The sequence below is a fragment of the Ciconia boyciana genome, chromosome 1 (genome assembly GCF_034638445.1).
Source record: "Ciconia boyciana chromosome 1, ASM3463844v1, whole genome shotgun sequence".
Taxonomy (NCBI): Eukaryota; Metazoa; Chordata; class Aves; order Ciconiiformes; family Ciconiidae; genus Ciconia; species Ciconia boyciana.
In genome coordinates, this window is record NC_132934.1 from 80,934,161 (window position 1) to 80,955,383 (window position 21,223).

At 41.3% G+C, this 21,223-nt stretch overlaps 1 protein-coding gene across 1 annotated transcript in view; it reads left to right on the top strand.

Annotated features, from left to right (window-relative positions):
• The window catches only part of BORCS5 (BLOC-1 related complex subunit 5), a 77,869-nt gene that overhangs the window by 35,680 nt on the left and 20,966 nt on the right, over window positions 1-21,223 (top strand). The window contains exon 3 of the mRNA XM_072876701.1: window positions 20,316-20,473. Coding sequence (XP_072732802.1) covers window positions 20,316-20,473 — 158 coding nt within the window. The remainder of the gene's footprint in view (window positions 1-20,315; window positions 20,474-21,223) is intronic.

Sequence of the window (21,223 nt, forward strand, 5' to 3'; positions counted from 1 at the left end):
TGTTGGAGTAGTGATGTAGCATCTTATTAGGCCTTCAAGGCAAGAGGAGAATTTCCATTCATTTAGATGGCTGTCTTACTGCGACCCCCTCTCTCTTTTCAGTAAGTAGCACACAGATTAGTCTACTGGACTCTTCTTTGCAAAATATGTATTTGCAGACTAGCTGATGACTTTATTTTTTAACTACTACTACTATTTTACAGTTTCAAAAGAACTGTTATGTAAAGAGGAAAAAAGACCTTGATCTTTCCAAACATCTTTCTAAAAGATAAGTAACCTTCTCATTGGAAACTGATTTAAAATATGTCTCATTTGTTTTTTGAAGTGTAATTGAGAGTCTGCATGTTCCTTCCTCATGGTTTGTTTGAGAACATATTTCTTGCCTGACCTCAACTATGGTTGTTACTTGTACTCTGTGCCTACTTGTGCAGGGCACTGACATGGTCATGAACTTCAATGCGAGCAGTCAAGGCTTTTAGAAAAAGAGGCTGAGTTGAGGAACTGTCTTGTTTGTTAACATTTTCTGTCTGAACTAGAAAACAGTAATAGTAAAGGAAGCATAAAAACCAGTGAGAAACTACACAAGGAAAGAGTTTGCTGTTGTGTAAGAGGATGTTGCAGGTAGCCCTGTGGCAGCAAGTATTGCTAACATTTGTGAATTCACAGGAGCGGCTGGATCCAAGTGATATTAGCTGTACCACTGAGAAGTGGAGAGGTTGAAAAAACAAAGGACAGATTGACTGACCTGTCTGAACGCTGGATTCCTATGCTTTGTTTTCAGCCAGGTCACCGCCTTCCCTTTCTTTCTTCTAGCAAACTCCTCTAAGTGATGGTGGCAGGGAGTAATTTTCTGTGTCAGGTTTCCTCAGTACTTCTAACGCTCTAGTACAGTTGGTATGTGTTAATGGTAACATTCAAAATTATTTTTTTTCTTCACTTGCTTTCTGAAAGTAATTGACCTTCATTCTGTCACATATAAGCTAAAAGGACATTGTTTTTATAAGCTGTTCAGGACAGCTGCAACCTTTTCACGAACACCAGAGGAGGTTTTAGGACTAGTTTCCTAGGAACGTGAGAGTCTGTAGGTTGATACTACCAGAACATCTCCTTCCAGTTACAGCAGATTTTTCCTTCTGCAAAACTGTACAAATGGATTTTTCTTCCTCCTCGATGACCCAAGGAAAGATGCAGTTGTAGATGCAATGTACCTGTCGTCCTGTAAGTTGAAGTTTCTGTAGAGTGCTTCCTCTTCAGTGGAGTTGTAGATAGGAGCCATCCTAGGCTAAAAGGTGTCTGTTTTCATTCTTTGTTCACTGCTAGACATTTCAGGGCTCTTGACTTTTACTCAACCCTTTTGGTTTTGTCAATCTTCTCTCCTCCTTGCTTTCGTAGATTGTCCATGGATCCCACATTGCTGGGACAAACAGTAATGCATTTCATTCAGTACTAATTGTCTGAAGGCACAGGTTGATGCACTTCAGATAAATGTCGGCTTGGGTAAAACGCTAGGGGAGTGTGCGACGAAAAGGATCATCTGCTTCCCTTTGCTCCAGAAAGCTGGTGGCTTGTGAGGAGAGGATGGAAAAAGGAGGGAGGGGAGAAGAGGAAAAAATCTGAGGTGCTTTATCAGATGGGGGTGAACCCAGAAGCATGAGACAGCATAGATGCCAGATTTGAGCAAATATTGCTGAGTCTTGGTGGAGAGGGCTGCTGTGCAAGGAGAGGAAGGTACATCAGCCTGTTAATCAGCTATGCCTCTTCACTAACTTTTGAGCATGCTAAGCAAGAATATAAGCAAATCGGTACAGAAAAGAGAAAACAAAGGTCAAAAATTCATAGGTCTGGACTCCTGAATTGCTTTTTGCACACTCTTTGTTTCTATTTTTTTTGCTTCTCCGCAGTATCAGCTTTTTATTGTTCATAGAGAGACAAACAGACTCTTATTCCAGAGGGAAGGGGGGCCGCAGGGAGGAATGTCCTGTTCATTGCCTCTCTCTGGCTCCAGGTCGAAGACATGGGGGGGGATTTCAATGTATAAGGAGCAGTGAAGTGTCAGAAAACAAGCGACAATGAAAACAAAGTGCAGCCAGTAACCTTGGGGCTCTGACACTGAGCAAATGTTTATCAGAGGAAGATTCTGCTGGACATCACTGGATAAGAATGAGTTGATGTCACTCTTGGCAAGGGTGGGAGCTCGGTTTTTTCCACACAAACAGCACAACACGGCAAGGGGAGAGGGAAGGGTGGGAAGGAGGGGAGGGGAAAGAGGAAGAGGAGGAGAGCGCTGTTTGCTATAAATTGGGCTAATAAAAATATATAAAAGCATGGCTTGTTGTGTTGGAAGGAGTCTCAGTGCTGGTACATAAATAGACAAAGGTTAAGGATGCTTCAGGGCTCCTCCTACACTGCAGCTCTGAAGAGCTGTACACAGATTCCTGACGGCCGTTGCGTAATTTGCTTTGACTTGCTCCCAGTCGAGAGCATACTATGGGCTCATTCCTGTGGCCCTTATTCAACAAAACCTCATTGGGCTTTAATGGGAATTTTTTCTTAAATAAAGAAGTTCAGCTTTTGTGACCTCTGGTAGCTTCAGTGCCCGGCCAATGAATAGGAGGACCTCCCCTCGCCCTCAACCCCTGCATACCCTTCTTTTAAAGCTTCATCATATTTTATACTTCAAGTAATGCAAATTTTCTTTGCAGAAAGAGAGGCTTACACCAGGCAGGCAGCAGAACAGTGAAAGCTGCCTTCCAACAGGTACCACCCTGAAGCTAAGAAGTAACTACTGGTATTTGGTGAATTTGACGGTGAGTGGTATTGGAAAGCACCTCAGAAAAGGTGTAGATATAATGAATGAATGTTGTGATAGAGCAGTTTTAGAAAAAGAACTGCTTCTAAAAACAAAACAGTCTTCTAAAACTAAAAAAGCATGGGAAATCATTAACAGCATCTAATCTATGAGCTGTCTATACTGGCACACCTACTGCTGGTTGTCCCCTGTATGAATGCTCTTGTAGAGCATAGAAGTGACATGGCTTTTTATTTATTTATTTATTTTTAAACGTATGCCTTGGTCTAATAATTTTTTTTTCTTTCCTTAACAAAAATAGGAGTTGTGTGGTGTTTGCTCTGCTTGTGTTCATGTATTTTAGTTCAGAGCAGACCATTTCTAAAGTGGCAGAAGTTAAACTAGAAAAGAGCTCTCCTAGGCTGGAATAACTGCCAGTACTGAGCCTTTTAGCAGTATACATGTGAGGTATACTCTGTGTCCTGTATTCCTCCCTTTCCTCATCTCCACCGTGTATACAAGTTGCTACGAGCAGCCTACAGCTACCCAGACATCTGTAAGGTATTTGCGTAGTTAGCAAACAGCCTTTCAGGATATTGAGCACTTGTGCAAAATTGGGCCATTATTTTTCAGAATGTAGAAGGATTTTAAAACTGGATTGTTGGGGGCACAAACTTTGCAAATCAATTTAACAATGTAACTTATATTAAGCTGGCTCTCATCACCAGGCTTTTAGAGCCGCTGTGGTAGTGTAAGGAGGCAAAGCTTTACATTTGATACTCTTGTTACGCGATTCCCTCAGGTATATGTGACTCTCCGGAAGCTTTTCAATTTGATGACTTCCTGCTATACCACGCTATCTCATTTAAAAAATTCATCTAGTGTGGCGTTGATTGAATAGGTTTGAGTGCTCTCCTCTGCTCAGTGACCTTATTAGACACGTGCACGCTTCTGACCTCTTTTGCAATGACTTAGCTCTGGGTATGAGCAAAGAACAGTGCACCAGACTTCAAGGCGGACTGGACAAGGAGAAGCTGTTGCGTTTGTGCTGGAGCGATTTAGAAGTGCAGGCAGCGTAGCTGGGAAGGAAGAACGGTCAGGTTTGTTGTGTGCTCTACTCCTTCATTGAAAGCTACCAGAATCAAACAAATCATTTAACTGCTGCTGCAAGTGCTGTCCTCCTCTCCCTAAATAAAGTCAGAAGAAAAGAAAAGTGTGTATTAATTGGAGAGCTGAATGAAAACATTTAACATAGTAATGCATTTCTAAGAGAGTCTTAAGAACTCAAGGCTCCAGACTTTCAAGTTTTAACATGTTCTAAATTGTTTTGTACCTTAATTTTAAGGCAGTTGAGGAGTTAGATATTGTTGTATGTTACTGTCACTCATGTGTCTTCTGTAGAGTTAGCTTTCCTGTTCTCTTTCTCGTCCAACCCAAGAAAAGATGTGTATGTGTCTGCGCTACCATGGTTTGTTTTCATATTGCTTTTAGACTTTTTTTTGTTAGAGTGGAGATGTGGAGTCAATATGTTGCTATGTATTTATATTAGCGAAAACAAGAAATGCTTCATGTTTTCAGAACAAAAAATGGTAAGGCTCTTCTGTCATCACCCCTGTGATTACAGATTCCCAGATGATCAAAATTCTTCCCCTACAACTTCAGTAAAAATTGTGACTGATCCCCTTCTGCATCCATTTTCTGAAACCTACCTCTGAGCCTATTTTTTATAATTTGAAAAAGCAGCACTAAAATCACTGCAGAAGTGGATACTTTTGTGTAGGACCCTATACCAAAATGGCATCTGGAGCAGCTACTTTCTGTTAACAGCTGCAGGTCGTACAGCCATCCTGAGGATACTGGTGAGGCTACTGTGAACAAAGTTTAAGCATGTAAGGTCTATTACCTTCATGAGAAACCTAAGAAAGTATAGATTGCATCCTGTAAATGAACCTGACATCAAAACCATCTTCCAGTTGGTGAATCAGTGGTAGATGTAATAGGTAGAGGTCACTTAGACCTGGATTTGTTGTTTGTAGGACTTTGGTATTTTGCTGGGTTCAGTATTATACTGGCCTGATGGAGGGTTTTCTGAAAGTTAAACTGAAGCTACCGAGTCTATAGACTGTGCACAGGAACAAGCCGCTGCAGGTGTGGAGTCAGCGTAGGCTGGCCATTCTGCGGCAGCTACCTCTTGTAGACCAGCAGTGGTGAAGCGAGGCAGCCTGTGTCTCTGGTCTCAACAAGTAAGCCACCTTACCTTGCACTTCCTAAAGGGAGATAGCCTGTGCTCATGGCTTGGGCCGGTCAGGAGGAGAAGCAGTTCTGCTGAGAGGGGAAGACTTTTGCTGGATCAGCCAGCTTGAACCAGTATATCCCACAGCCGTGTGAGTGCTAACCCTGGGAAAGGGGGTGCTGGGGTCAGAGTGGGACATGGCCCTTTGGGAAGGGGGTGGGTGGGAGAGCGAGGGCCCCTTCTGGGTCTGGTTGGGCACCCCTTACCCTGCAAATGCCAGTGCAGGAGCTGAGCCTGTGTCTGTTTAAATTGCAGTGGAAGAGCAGCCCAGCTCTGGTTGGTAGTGCAACACCGAGTGACCACTTGTAAGCATCGGAGTGTGATCCTTTCTTCAATCTTTAGATCTGAAAAGCAAAAAGTCTTAGGTGCTGTCTCATGGGAATGCTGAGAGTCTACAATTTGCATGATATAACTATTATAAGAGGTTTAAAGATGCCAAATGTAGTGAAGAATAACTCTTTCTCAACTCCATTGTTTAAAAATAGCAGCAAATGCAGATAATGTCACACCAAATGCTTGATTGTCAATTGTTTTCATGTATAATCTTCAAAATTTAATTTGGAAACATTCTGCCTTTTTTCTTTTTTTCAACTCCCTATTTTTATAACAAAGAAGAGTATTTGCCTGGCAACAAGGCTGTCTTTGGCTTTACAGCTCATCCCTTCCTGGTATTTTATTTCTTATCTGAAGTCAGAACCTTCTGCACAGAATGTAAGAATTAATTGCTGTCAGTGTTGCAAACCAAGCTGTTGTTTCAGATGGTGAGTGAAGAGAAATTGAGCTTTATGGGGGTGTGTGTGTATATATATTAATATAGAATAATGGGGTTTTCTTGAGGTGCCGTTCTGCCCAGCGGTGTGTTGCACAGGGGGAGAGGTGTCCGGCTGGTTCACTCTTTCTCAGGGGATCCTCCTGGATGCTGCAGGATGCAGGGGCCCTGGGTGCTGCTGGCAGAGCAGTCCCGAGGCAGCCAGGTACTTGGGGCTGAGGAGGTGGGTTCCGTCCCTCCGCTGTGGCAGGAGGCCTGAGCCATGGGAGCAAGCCTCGCTTCTCAACGCGTGAGCCACAGTGGCCGAGCGTTGCAGCTCCGCACTCTGATTCAGGCCCCTTGTTAATCATTAGAAAGGTTACAGAGCCGGAGCCTCACCAAGAGTTGTAACTAGCTTTGTGTGCAACCAGTACCCGATGGAGATGTGTTAATTGAAATGCTCTTAAGTTTCTCTTTTAGTAAACCAAGTCAGCAAGTCTGGTTTGTTGGGTTTTTTTTAAAGCCATACCAGATAAAATACTCAACAGTTGAGTAACTGTTCAGTGTTTTTAGTTTTATTTGGCTATTGTGCATATTTTCTAGTGTTGTGAACAAAAGGAGTAGGTGGATGTCCTCACATACCCATAATTACTCTAACTGGTGGTATTCTGATGCTGTATGCATCCATAACATGATGTATTTTTCTTTCTCTCTTAGTGTAGTCAGAGGATGCCAAGAGTGAGTCCTGTGCCTGGGGGGGCTCTTATAATTTTGCATGCCAGACTCTGCCCCAGACTGAGGAAGAATGTCTGTCTGTCTCCAGATCATCCCCGGAGTGGGAAAGTTGATCTAACAGCTGAGAGGAGGAAGGACATACCTATGGCTGTGTATTTTGTGCTGCTTCTGAGGCTTGTTGCCCGCCTTGTGAGCTGGTTTGGCTTGGTGGGGTGATGGGGCTAATAGTGACGAGTTGGTAGTTTTCGGGTAGGTTGATGAGCTGAATCCATCTGTGGAGGAGCTCAGTAAGAACCAGAACTGGTACAAGGATGGGGCCTGGCCTGCATGGCAAGGAGGGGTGGCAGAGCAACAAGATTCATCCCCTTTTCAGTGGCAGAGTGCCCTAAGATCAGCTCAGGATGTAGTTCTGTGAGGGTACCTTCTTAAACAGGGACAGGGGGCTTTTCCCGACTGCGGGGAGGCTTTTCAGCTATAAAGGCTTTTATAGGTCTTGTAATGGACCTTGTAAGCACCTTGAGGGAGACCTGATTTAGGATGAGCAAAGCTCCACCTACCACATATTTAGAACCAGTACAATGAGGAAGTTAAGTTTTGCTATAAAATGACTGATACTTTCCATGACAGACTTAGGAATTAGGTTCATGCTGTGTGTGAGCACACCATCAGCAGACTGTATATTTAAAAAAAAAAAAGGGGGGGGGGGAATGTTTTTACAGCTGCACTGTTTGGGGGGATTAAGCGGAGGGAGAAATGAATTGTTATATCCTGGGTATCTCTAACCACAGAGGGAGTGACGCACGTGCTTGGTGGAGCTGGAATGTGGAAGTTGTCGGGGCTGGCTCCGAGATGTGTCTCCCTGGGCTGATGACCACGCTGGGACCCAAGTCATTGTCTTCCAGCGTGGGGAGCCGGGTCTCAAGAAGCTCCCAGGCTCGCTAACCCCCTGCTGTTACTTGTTATAACTGATAAAAGCGGTACTCCTAGATTAGTTACCTATGGGTTACCTATAAAGAGAGGATCACACAAATGTTGTCATTAGGTATTCAAAGCTTGCTTAAGTAGCAGCTTATTTTAATAGTAAGATGATGCTCTTTCATAATATTTTACTATTGAGTTCATTTACTGAAGTGCAAATGGAATGTGTGTAAACTGTCTGCTACAGAGGAGGTGCAATTTGCTTGATATCGCCCCCCCCCCCCCCCCCCCAGCGATTTTAAAACACTTCATGCTATGGATTCCTTATTGTGCTTTGTCTTTCTTCAAGGCACTTTGCCACTTGACAGTATTTGACAGGAGATTATAAACATGGAGGTAATACAGAGCACAGCAGGCCACTTACTTCTGTGTAACTGTTGAATGTTTTAGGTGCCCTAATAAGCCCTGCAAAGCTGAGTGATTAATGTTTTAAACACACTGTCAAAAGTAAATAGTGTGTGCGCTGTCTCCTCCTTCTCTCCCCAACTCAACCTTTGAGTAATTTCAATATCCTAAATTTACTTGTTATAATTTCATGCCAGCTCCATGTTTCCTCCTGGCCAGGGAGAATACCCTTATGTTGCAATACAATGCTGGGAACGGTAATAGTTACTTAGATACTAATACTGCTGGGAAAGTGGCATCCGTTTTATCCCCTGAGTTACTTCTAAAGTCGGTTCTAATGGATGCAGGAAAAGAATAAAAGCAGATCGAGAAAGAAAAGTACATCAGCGCTTGAGTTTGGCTCATTTGAATTAGGAAGGTAGGAACAAAACCTAAATATTTAAATACAGGTGGGAGAGCTAGGACAGGGATGAAAGCATTGGTTCAGGCTTCAGCAGCAGGCGTTCACAGAGGAAATGTCAGATGGTAGGATCATTTAAATAGAAAGTGGCTCTCCCTGAATAATTTTATACTGTTTGGGCAGTGGGGTTGCCAAATAAGTTTAATTGTCTGAGGGCATCCAGGTTCCCAAAGTGATGCTTCCTCGCTTCGTACTGAACAGGAGAAATGTGGTGGGTAGACCTCTCTCTCCTTTACTCAGCTGGACTTGCTAGTAGATAAGCACTTACGCTAATAAACAAAATAGTCCAGTTAAACTTGTTGTAAGAAAAAGTAAGAGGCAATTACTTAATTTCTGTGAGGTATATGCTGTATGAGCTATGTATGTATGGGTTGTATCATTGAAAAAGTTTCATCAGCCCCACTTGGACTTTGCTACTCCTGAGTAGCGCAGCCATTCCAAGTCATACTGGTAAAGCCTTCAGAGAAGAAATAAGTATCATCCAAATTAAAATTTGGATGTGAAATGGCAGCCCACATTGCTAGCAAAATGGCTGAGTGATAAGTTGGGTCACATGTGAGAAGAGAAGATAAGGTAGAAAATGTCAACTCCGTTGCATTTACAAATGACTCCTGTTCTTGCTATATTTTCCTGAATGCACGTAGTAGAGAGAAATTACTGTTCCTAGTATCTGCGGCCAGAAAGTGTTGATAGTATATTTTGGGCAGTGCTGCTTTAATGTATATTTTAGATCGCGCTCTTGGAAAAATGGACAAAGGCCATGACATGGCCATAACTCTTGGCCATGACATTATTTTTACTATGGCAATGTGCCTTTGCTCAAGCCCTTAAGGTTTGGGGCCGCAGTTGCAATCGCGGATACAACGTTTGCCAGAACAGAAGTGAATGATTTTAAGTCTAACGCTTGACTGTATTTTGATCTGATACAGAAATCTCTGTGAGGAAAAATGAAGAAAATATCACAGGTGTCTACTTTTTTGTGATAATTCAAAAATGTTAGGAAATACATGAAAAGTGCTGCTACGTATGAAATAGAAACCGTGTGTTTCATGTATATGGTTATACTAGATGGTTATACCAGAATCAGCACTGTGCTTTGTTTGCGATTATAAAGCATCGATAAAAAGTTTCATCAACAGATCCTATTACTTATTTAAATGGAACTCTTTCAGTGAAGCTATCTTTAAAGTTTTCTCTGCCACTTTTGAAACAGTTTTCTCCATCTCTAGAAAAGAAAACTGAAGTCCTGGACTTGCTGAATCTCTAAGTAAATGGCCCGTTCATCAGTTTTGCTCCATGCAATGCTGTGGCAATAAATTGCAAACAGTAAACTCTCAGATTGACATCTGAACTGAAGAAAGTGCCCGAAAGTTTGGAGAAAACCAGCGGACAGCAATATCGGTTAATCTAATAAAAGATGTTATTTGTTGAAGAAACATATCTCATTTACAGGCATGTCGTAGATGTAATCTGTGAGCCTGAAGTGGCTGGCCATTTTGCCTTAAATCGTCTTTCCTGTAATGTGGTCTTAGGCACAAGGCCTATGAATAAGTTACCATGGAGAAAACTAGGTTGTGAACTCAGGCTTGCAGCACTTCAGCTATGCTGTAGTAATTGCCTGTGTGTATGCTTTTGCCTCTTCGTAAAAGCAGCACAGTGTACTCTGCCCCCACTGAATTTACCTGGGGTTAGTGTGTATACACAGGCTGGTTATTGTGGAATAGCAAACGTGCCCCAACTTCACGTGGGTGCCCTTGTGCTCAGAGGTGACTTTAGATGTCACCTTTCCCCTAAACCACTGAACACTGGATTTTGTTGGTTTGTTTGTTTTTCCTGCTAGTATGTGCTGTGTCATGTGGATGAATATCCATGCACTTTTGCCTAAAATGAAATAAAGATTGCTGTGAGGCTAATCTTTATTACTAGTAATAGAATAAATTAAATGAGTTTTAGCTTGTAGACTTTTGGGTTTTTAAATTTTATTTAAAAGAAATTGAGTTTATTTGTTCCCACTGTCCCTTTTCTCTTCTATCTACAGCCTAGAAAACTTTGCATCTGCTGGCAAATTTCAATGAAACTTTGCAGTGGGAGACAGACATGAAAGGTAGTTAAGGTCCTATTGTTTCAAGGAAGATGAGTGGACAGGTAAAGTTGAGACCCTCTCAATGCTTTGCATGCATAAAAAAATTGAAGTGACGGCTTGCTGTCGCTAAAACGGAGAAGTGCTCCTCTGTCCTTCCCTCTCTCCTCCCTCTCCTGGGACTAGCTCTAGTTTTTGATCTCCTGGTGCTTTGATTCCTTTTGCTACCCTAGAGGAAAAAGAAAACCATGGGATTAGTTCTCTGTGGTTTTAGTGAAGTGAATCGTTTTCTGTGCAAGAGCTGTGGTGAGGCACGTGATGAGGAAGATGGGAGTTGGAGCTTCCCTTTTGTGGAGCATGTATGTAGGGGTTGGAGGGAAGAAGCTGTTGATTTGGCTCTGGTTGTCTTATGAACTTTTATTAGATGTCTAAGAATCTGTGTGGGAGAAACCGCGTTGATGTTCAACGCTGACATTGCTGTAGGAAAGCAGGCTCCGCTGCCGCCTGCCCTGCTGGCGTTTGGTATTTGAGGGTGAGAGAAGGGGAGGGATGTTCTGGCGGTGAAGTCATTAGGCCAAGGGACAGCAGTTTCCATGTGGTCTCAGATAAATAATTTAATCTCTTGGTGCCTCAGTTCCTCGTCTTATAAAATGACGTTAGTCTTTTGGCCTTTGGGTTTGCAGAGTACTTAGGATAACGGGGTCAGTTGTAGCCTCTGGATATCATGTGCATACGTAATCAGATGATGGTAGGTCTTGGTCTCTCTTGATGTGTTTTCCAAAAAAAAAAAAAAAAAAAAAAAGTTGTTGCAGAGTAAATACAGCTTATTGCATGACACAGGACCATCGTCTCTCACTTCCCTCTGAATTAGCCCATCCATTTTTTCCAGCCTTGTGCCTATTTTTTTACTTTGGGGTCTGTTGCCATACAATACAAAGTTAGCCATACAATGTTGCCACTGTGTAGTCAAAAATACTTCTTTTCCATATTACTTCTGTGCTCTAGAAGTGAAAAATCAGTGGGGAGATGGACTAGGTAGGATCTTGGCTGCTTTTAGTTGACAAAGTGCAGCTGTGTGCTTTTCTTCAGAGTATACTGTGTACCTTTTTCCCTACCTGAAGCTTCAAAAGAAGGGTATCGGTAGACATGCTTCCAATTTTATGGCAACTGCTAGTGACTTTTTGAAGGTGTAACACTGGGCAATCTCATACTTCCAGAGAGGCATATCTAAGTAACTGCAGACTGAAATCTCAGTACCTGCACTTGGTGCACTATTTTCTCCTTTTGGGCATTCAGGTTTCTAACAGTCCAAATGAGGAAGCATTTCTTATTTCTTTCTTTTGTACTTCTTTTCAAATGGGAATTTTAATTTAGAAATTTTTTGCATCACTGAGACATTTGTGTTTTGCAGCAGTATTCAAAGTCCTGGTCATGATCAGGCTCCATTGGGCTAACTGCTGTACAGATCATACAAAGCATGGGGCAAAAGTCATCACATCAGAGAAGCTGCAAGCTTCAGTGGTGCAAAAAAATATGTGCACATTATCGATTATGTATAGCCATCCCTATGTGACAGGAGAAAGCTTTAGCAATGTATAGAAATCTTTGCAGGATCTAGTCCTAAGCAAAAATAAGGCTCAGTAGGAAAGCAGAAATATCATAAACAAATACTCTTTTAGTGTAATTAATAATAACAACAACAACAACCAAACCCCCTCTGAATCACAATTTCTTCTAATGTAAATTATGTGACCTTAATAGGTGGAAATCTGTAAGAGTGTGGAGGTTTTGTCTTAGAATTGTAGCAAACTACATTGTTATAGAAGCCTAAATGTCTTGAATCTTCTTAATGCTTGTTTTTTAAGACAACTGTTGGAGGAACAAAAGGGGAGGTGATTTATCTATCTTGGTGAGTGATGTCTTACAGGCAATAACTTACACTGCATTAGGAGACTGAGGCGCAGTATTCATACTGAGAGCATATTTGAGCTCTGCAGTCAGAAAAGTTGCCTGTTAATCGATGTGACAAGATGAGAGTCTTCAGCCCATCTGTCACCCATGCAGAAGTAAACGATCACATGGTACCGACTCCAAAGTAGAGGGAAAATCTGCTGTTACAGCCAACATTCCTTGCCACAATACAAATATGTTCTTTGCTAACATAATAGCTATTCAGTTTGCCTACAGTCATTGTGTTCCCCCATTAAAGTTCAAAGGAATTGAAAATACACAGTCGACACAGCCAACTTTTGTCTTGGAGTGAATATGTATTTTATTACAAGGTGTTTTATCAGTGAGATTTTTAGAAAATAAACTGGTTTGTGAAAAAGATCATGAAAAAGGTCATTCACATTTGAGCTTAAAGATCTCTGGGTGAGTAGCAGTGATTTTATTTTTATTTTCTTTCAGTTTTTTTACGGTTGACTTTTACTAATTCTATGGTGTATGCCCTTATCTTAAGGGCGGCCTGGGTTTCCAAATTTGAGTGTATAAATTTTGATGTTTCCTAACTGAGGTGGTGTTAAAAAAAACCAAAACACAAAAAAACTCCCACAACAAAACAAAACAATGACCAAAAAAGCTATTTTGACTCTTCAGGCTTTGCTGAAAATGTAGTCTTTTAGTCTTCAAGAATGATAGAGGAAGTACACAATTAAAATTCAAAGCATTTAGTCAATAAGAGCCCTGTAAATCTGATCACCTTATCTGTTTGGAAGTATTTTAATGCCTTTTATTCTGATGCACAGACATGTGCAATTATTTCTTTTCCGTAGGTCATATTAAAGTCCTCCTGCATGGAGAATATATGGAAGTGAGCTCTTCCTCTCAGCTAATAGCAAGTTGCTGCCTCCAAACTTGTGCAAGCAGTAACAGTCGAGAAAGAAGACTGTCTTTAGGGATGTAATTTCATCTGTTTCTTGTGTGGATCTTTTTTTGGTACTTAGGATGCCTGAAGGTACTGGCAAAACAATCTCCCCATGCAAATAGCAACAAGAAAGGCAACTACAATAGTTAACCTGTGGCTACTGAGGCCAGACTTTATTTAAGAAGCTGGCCAGACTGGGTAGCTTCTACCCAAGAGCTTTAGAAATCCTTGCTGAGGCAAGTTGTGGGGTTGATTGCTTTTAAATACTCTTGGAACACAGGAAAATTCCTGGAGACTTGAAAAACACTAGTGCTTTTTAAGCAAAAACTAATGCTGTCTTAATGAGGGTAAATGAAATGACTCAATGCTATTATATTAATAGTAACCATAGTCTACTCAAATTCAATGAGGAATAGAAGAGCTGAAAAAGTTTTACTGACTTGGATTAAATTTATGAAGAGGAGTTTCATAAAAAATTAGGGTAGTAAGAGGAAAAGTTGGGAACAGCTGAAATAAGGTAAGTTGCAGGCAGCACAGGTGATTTTGAAGGGTGGGAGAGGGAAAAACAGTGTAGTTAAAGCAGTGTGAAGGGAGCTGTAGGCAAAAAGATATCCACAGAAAAAAAAAGGCAAAAAGAAACTTGTGTTAGGAGAGCAAAAGATCATAAAGTGTAGCAGGTTAAGTAGGAAATCATCAGGAAACCAGAGTAGAAATTCCTTGAAAACAGCTTTCTACTAGCATATACTTAATAACAGCTTTTTAGATTATCCAGAAGCTTGCTGAAGAGTCTGTGGGATTGTCTTCAGAGAACAACTTCAGAAAAGCAAAACCAATTAGTTGAATCAGCATTTGCTACAAAAGAAGTACATCACTCTTTACAAGGGTGAATGAGAAGTGTTCACGGAAGAGGTTTTAAAAAAAATGGTAATGTACACAGTAATAAACCTCCGGAAACAGGCAGCAGAACCGGGAACGCCTCTGTAAAGTTGACAAGCTATTGCTAATTGTGGTGTGTAATCTGTTGCTTCATTTAACCTTGCTCTCAGGAGAAGAGGTGATGACATGTGCAATACACAGTAATGCATGCTCTTAAAAAGGGTGTTGCTGATTAGTAGGTCCAGCAAAGGGGTAGCAATTGTAGAAGCAACTGGATTGTTAGAGGTGTAACCATTACACATTGTAGAAGAAATGACTTGGCCTTTAAAGAGGGAAGTCAGGCCTCAGGTTAGAGGTATTTGAAGGTGTTACAAAAGTAGTCAGCGAAATTAAGTCTTCTGTGGGAGACGAGACTGATCAGTGGGGTTCTGGAGCTTGGAAAGGTGATAGGAGAAAGTACACCCTGCTCTAGACTTCTGTTGTGTCACAGCACAACTGCTACAGAGTAGCAAGTGTAAAGCACGTGAAAAGAGTTTTCTTCATGCTGTGCATAAATAAGCATCTTGCTTATTGCCACAGGATATTGTGGAGATAAATGTATCCCTTTCAAAAAGGATTAGTGAAATTCAAGTATCATAGCTTCACTGAGCACAGTATTTTGTGCCTGAAATTTTTATTAATAACTTTTGGAGGCAGGAAGGTTGTGGAAGAGGAAGAACAACTGATAAAGATGTTGTTTTCTAAATGTCCACTGCTGTCAAATGTTGGAAGCAGTATTCTGGGCAAGGTAGACTTCTGGTCTGATTAAATATGGAGTTACTTTTAAAGTCCTCTCTTATATTTCACAGAAAGATTAGTTAGCTGATGACAGCAACCCTTTCTGGCCTTAAAATTAGTAACAAGACCACAGCATCATGTGCTTTGTTGTCTGTAATAATAAATTAACAACTGTGGACCTATTGGTTTTCTTTTTGTAACGTCTGCTGTTACTGGTTGAAAAGGGGATTGACAAGTGGAAATACAGAAGTCAAAAAGAAATATTAATACTTCTCAGGTTGGAAAGCGCTCACGTTGTTGTTAGGATTGTCCATTAAAGCAGCAGAACATAACTATGGTGGGTTACTGTGTTCTGTATGTATGTAGAGTGGGTATAGCATGTAAAGCATTTTCAAGAACTTCACTTCTAGTCATAAAAATGCTTTTTAAACTAACAGCTTTCTTCTGCTCAGTAGGATGTGATTTGTTGGAAGTGTATGTTGACCTGGAACCAACAAGGAGATGACTAAGTAGGAGGAAAATGGTTTTAACATGCCTCTGCTTTGCCAAGGAATATGGAAACAATAACAGATTTGTCAAGTCTGTGGGTCAGCTAGCCTTGTAGTGATATATGATACTTCTGTATGCACAACATACTTGGTATATTGGGTTGTTTTTTTCTAAAGCACCATTTAGGAGCTGAAATGTGAATCTTCCTTTGTCCCAGTTGCTGTTTATCACCTTCATGGGCATGCTGTTTACGGATCAGATGTACCCAGAGTAGGTAGGAGATCTTGACTTCTCTTCATCGTGGCAGGCACATAATGTGGTCTGTCTTCTTATTTATTTTACAGTGTAATTTGATAGCCAAGACTGTGCATGTTTGGCAGTTGCCAAAGCATTTTTGGTCTGTGTGCTAAAGCTCTGCAGTAGTCCTTCTCCCGTTTCCCTGTTTTTGTTTTCCCCAATCCATTACATCCTCCGTGCCGCCTTTCCTTATCATGCTGGGGTATGTTGCATCCCTCAGGTGCCAAGCAGTCTCTTCTCGAGGTTTCCAACAGTGCAAAGATGATTCTTGGTGTGCTTCCTTCTTTGGAAGAGAACCAACAGCTTGAAAAATGAGTATTCAATTTAGTAAGAAATTAAAACTTCAGATGCTGTTTTCTTCCCATTTAAGAGCAGAACTGTGCTCTTGGGGGGTGGGGAGTAATAATCAGACTGACGAAATCACAGGAACACCCTTTCCTCAGTGAAGAAGAGGTAGTAGCTCAGCAGTTAGTTGCTCTGAGATGTGCTGGTGACCAGGTTCAAGTTCTGGCTGTTTCGGGAGCAAGCCCGAACCACTTAGTGACCTCTGTCTCTCCCCCTTTTGGCACTTGTAAGAGTGACTTAATAAATATTTTGTTGCAACAGATATGATCTCATATCCTCTTACAAACCACATGTAGACCGGTCACTGAGGGATGGCCCTGTTCAGTGGAGAGTTCAACGTGTGGGACAAGGCTTTAGGAAGGAAGCAGTGATTTTCAAGAGGAGAGTTGTTTAATAATAACTGGAGGTTTGCAGTGCTGGCCATCTCTCTGCTCTAAAAATGAAGCTTTCTCAGTGCTGAATTGCTAGAGGCTTTTAGATATCTCCTCAGCTTTCTGTTAGTATAAGAACAAAGGACACCAGCGCCACCCTTTTTAATCCCCTGCCCTTTTCTGGGTCTCACTTTTGGTTCAGGGTTTTTCCTGTGGGTCTCAAGTTTTTCATGGGTATAGGGAAGTATGCTGCTGTCTCAAGTGCAGAACTCCATGGAGGAGGTATTGCGTTAAACGTGTTTGTGCTCACTGCCTGCTGCTGGGGAGAGGAGGAAGGGAAGAGATTTGGGTTCCATGGCACGGGGAGGTCCTTTCCACCCCTGCATCTCTCTGTTTCTACCCCCTGGGCTTCCCTAGTAAAACCTCTCTGGGATCTGAGTGGTTGCAGTCTCTCTTCCATGAAGTTTCAAGCTGACTTACTGTTGCCATCTGCTCTTTTGGAGCAAAGCTACTGACTCGCTAAAAAAATAAAATGCAGTGAATTAATAAAGTAATAGAATCATAGAGTGGTTTGGGTCAGAAGGGACTTTAAAGATCACCTAGTCCAACCCTCCTGCCGTGGGCAGGGACATCTTTCACTAGATCGGGTTGCTTAAAGCCCTGTCCAACCTGACCTTGAACACTTCCAATGATGGGACATCCACAACTTCTCTGAGCAACCTGCTCCAGTGTCTCACCACCCTCATTGTGAAAAACATTCTTCCATATGTCCAATGTAAACCTCCCCTCTTTCAGTTTAAAACCAATGTCCCTTGTCCTGTCACTTACAGGCCTTGGTGAAAGTCTCTCTCTGTCTTTTTTACAAGCCCCCTTTAAGTACTGAAAGGTCACAGTAAGGTCTCTCTGGAGCCTTCTCTTCTCCAGGCTGAACAACTCCAACTCTCTCAGCCTTTCTTCACAGGAGAGGTGTTGCAGCCCTCTGTTTTTGTGGCCCTCCTCTGGACCCACTCCAACAGGTCCATGTCTTTCTTGTACTGAGGACCCCAGCGCTGGATGCAGTACTCCAGGTGGGGTCTCACCAGAGTGGAGTAGAGGGGGATGTTAATGTTAAGAAAATGTTAATATTTGTAGCGTGGGTAGTAAGTAGTTGCTGTGAAAAACAAAAAATGGTGGATCAACTTTCTGACAATGTGAATTTCTGCCAGGTGGAAGGCTGCATGGCCTTTTTCATGCTGTTGTTTACTCTACTTTTTCCTTTCTCGCAAGCTGAAACTCTAAGCTAAATTGTGCTCTGGCATTGTCAGCATGAGCCCAGAGGTCTCTGGAGAAGCTGATTCCTTTGGCTTCTCCCTACTGCATCACCCAAAATAATACCATAGTCTGTCTTTAAGCGGCATATGCTGTTTGTTTTTTATCGCTACTCCAAACATTTATATTGGATTGTATTTCCACCTCTGCCTTCTTATGAAGGAATTCCAGCTGAACAGTTAATGTCTCCCTTCACTTGAGCTTGTGTTTTTCTGGATAGTGAATTAGAGGCTCCTTACAGTTTATTAATTTTGCTTTTAGCATTATGTAACCTGTACAAGGTTGTAAGTACATAATTTAAGTTTGAGTAGCATGTTCCTTTATAGCTCATTTTACAGTCCTTGGCCTATTCCACTTGAAAATTCTCATATGCAGCGTAAGCTGGCCAAAATACACACTTCATGTTAATTAAATTTCTTAAATAGAGTCTAATTTTCTTCCTCTTCTTGAAGTTGGTGAGAGATTAGTAATAAAAGAAAATTAGTTGGTTGATAGCATCATGTATTTGATCAGTGCAGGAACAGGATAACCGCCTCAGGTGTATGGTGAACTCTTCATTCCTATGTGAACATTCAACATATTAAAAGTTGACAACATCATTTGAACATTTATCCTGACAAGATAATTTTATAGAAGATCAGAATTAACAAACTGAGGAAGCACTAGAACATGTAACTTATACATTTAAAAAAAGTCTTATTTCCTTCAGTGGGTTTGCTCCTGTTAAAGTTTTTCACTTCAGCTGAAAGTAGTCTTGAAATATTTGCAATTGATATTGCTGGACCTAAGATTTTGTTGGAGATGTTTTTTTCTAAAGCATAAAAAATAATTTGACTATTGTTATATGGGGTTTTGAGACTAAATGGTTAAGTGTCTATTTCCTCTCCTGACCTCTTGAGTCAGGCACTGCAGTTGTAGTGGGCAACAAGTCAGTAAAACAAAATTATCTTTTTTTTTTTTTTCCTCTTAAGATGAGGAAAGAAAAGTTTTTCTGTGAAGGGTAATTGAGAACATCCTGAGAGAATAAAATGTTGAGTGTTGATGAAAAGTAAACCTACTTCATCATATCTGATGAAGTTGCTGTCCTAGTTTTGTTTTCATTTCTGTCTGCAAATGTTTTCAAAGACGTTTAACTTTCTCAAATTCGTAAGATACTTCTGACTTACATCTTGGTTTCTACCTTGTTCTTGTGTTTTGGCAAGAAGTCTATGTCACAATTTGTAGCTTCCAATAGGCATGGGGGCCATCCAAAATAGTTTCCATTTCCCACTGAGGTGCATTCTTAGAAGAACTTTTCCAATCCAAATAACTGGCATTTATTACTTTTTTTAATTGCTTAATGTGATACTTGCTTACATTTGCTGTTTTAATGTCTTTTCCTGTCTGTAAACTGAGAGCCCCAAAGGGCACATGCGTGCAGTCACTGAATTCAGTTTACATAGCTTGACGGATGTTTTGGGAAAAGCAGACTGTGTGTATGTGCTGTTTGTCACAGATGGTGTCCCAACAGGAAAAAAGTTGTGCTAATGCTGAAGGAAAATGAAATGAAAGCAAGTAAATGAAATGGCAAAAAGAGGATGGCCTTAGAGTTTGGCATCATTTTTTCCAGCAGCTTTGGGGAAAGCAGTCAGTATGGCACATGTATGCTTGAGTTCAGCAAAGGTTCTCAAGTTGCGCTATGCAACTTGCCTATTTCTCCTGCCTAAAGAATAGGCAGGAGAAATGTCTCTGGACAATTTTGCTCCTCTGGATATTACCAGTGTCCCAATTTTAAGTTTAATACCTTTTCTTGGTGAGCTTTTTGTGAAACCTGGTCATGCAACCAGTAGGTAAGGATCTTAATTTCATATTTTAAAAAAAAAAAAAAAAGTAAGTATATTGCTAGTCTTTGAGATTGTAAAGAAAAATCTTAGAAGATGAAAGGGTTTTGAAGCTTTAAAAAAGGCAAGGTAGGCAAAACATGGACATTTCACCCCTAATAATTTAACTTAGGTGGGTCTTTTTTATTCAGTTTTGTTTTGGGGGACCTGTGAATTTGCAATGATTTCTAGAGCTCACTAGAATCACACTGTCAACACCAGAAAATAGTTTGAGTCCTGTGCCCGTACAGGAATGCAGATCTCAACTCCTTCCCCTTCTGGCATACATTAAATGAGGAATGGGGTTCATTTTTCAGAGTTCAGGATTGTTGGTGGAGGAGAAGAAACAGGACTCACTATGCAGTGTATCACTGAAAACCAAGCTGATGTGCATTATGGACCTGCAGCTAAAGTCTGTGTTTAAGTTCTGTCGAGGAGGGCTAAGCTGTATGGCAAACTGTTCTTTGCACTGCTATAAATCCTAGACATCCATAAATCTTCAGTCCGTGCCCTTCCCACTTTTAGCCTTCACTGGACTATTACGTTGCTAAAGTCCATTCAGTAGTCTAAGATCGTGAATTAGTTTTTAATGACCCCTTATAAAGCTTTTCTTCTGGGTTTGTTCTGCTGCCTGTCGGCTTGCAGCTGAACTAGTTATATGAATGGTCAGATTAACTCTGGTCCTTCCCTTGCCTTGTAGGACTCCTCAGTGGGCAGACCTCTCCAGCCAACACCAAACTGGAAAAGCTGGACTCCCAGCAGGTGCTGCAGCTGTGTCTCCGGTACCAAGATCATCTTCACCAGTGTGCAGAAGCGGTTGCCTTTGATCAGAATGCACTCGTGAAGCGGATCAAGGAGGTACTGCGTGCGGCATGCCTGCTTCTGGTGGGGAAGGGCTCGGGGCATCGGTGTTGGCCATCTTGTGCTGTTTAATGCAGGTGCTTGCTGTACATGGCCTTGGATCACTTGCAGCAGTCCACTTCAAAGTTAGCCTTGTAGAGAAACTTTGTGAACATGCGCTTCAAGCAAAGTTTCCTGGCTTTGACTGTGGTTACTGTTAGGTGGTACATTTATTGGTTATGCTCTGTGATTCCTGGTTGTAAACAGTGAGTGTTCCACTGGTATGGCAAGTACTGCAAGTAACTATTGAAGAAGTAAAAGATGACTGGAATTTTTAAAGGTAACATTCCTTATTTAGATCTGTATGCTTAACATTTTATTATGCATCATGGTTAAGCTCTAATTTAAGGAAATAAATGGTTATCATAACATCTTCTGTGGTTGGGGAAGGTAGTATTTCTTTCTTTCTTCAATGGATTTGTAGAGCTAGACTCTTTTCAAAGCCTGTAACATGCTGTCTCTTCTCTGATCCATATGGCTGCTAAAAAAAAAAAATCTTCCTGTGCTGCTGTTTTTACCACTAAACCATCACTTGAAAATCGATGATCTGCTTAAATATTCAATGATACTGTTGGGAAGGAAATTAATTGCTGGGCCAAGCATTCTGCAGTTGGATTGTCTTTCTCATGTGTGTAACTACTGATGTTGAAAGCAGTAGGATGGCTGACAAATTTATTTTTTTTTAAAGTCAAGACAGATTGGAATCAG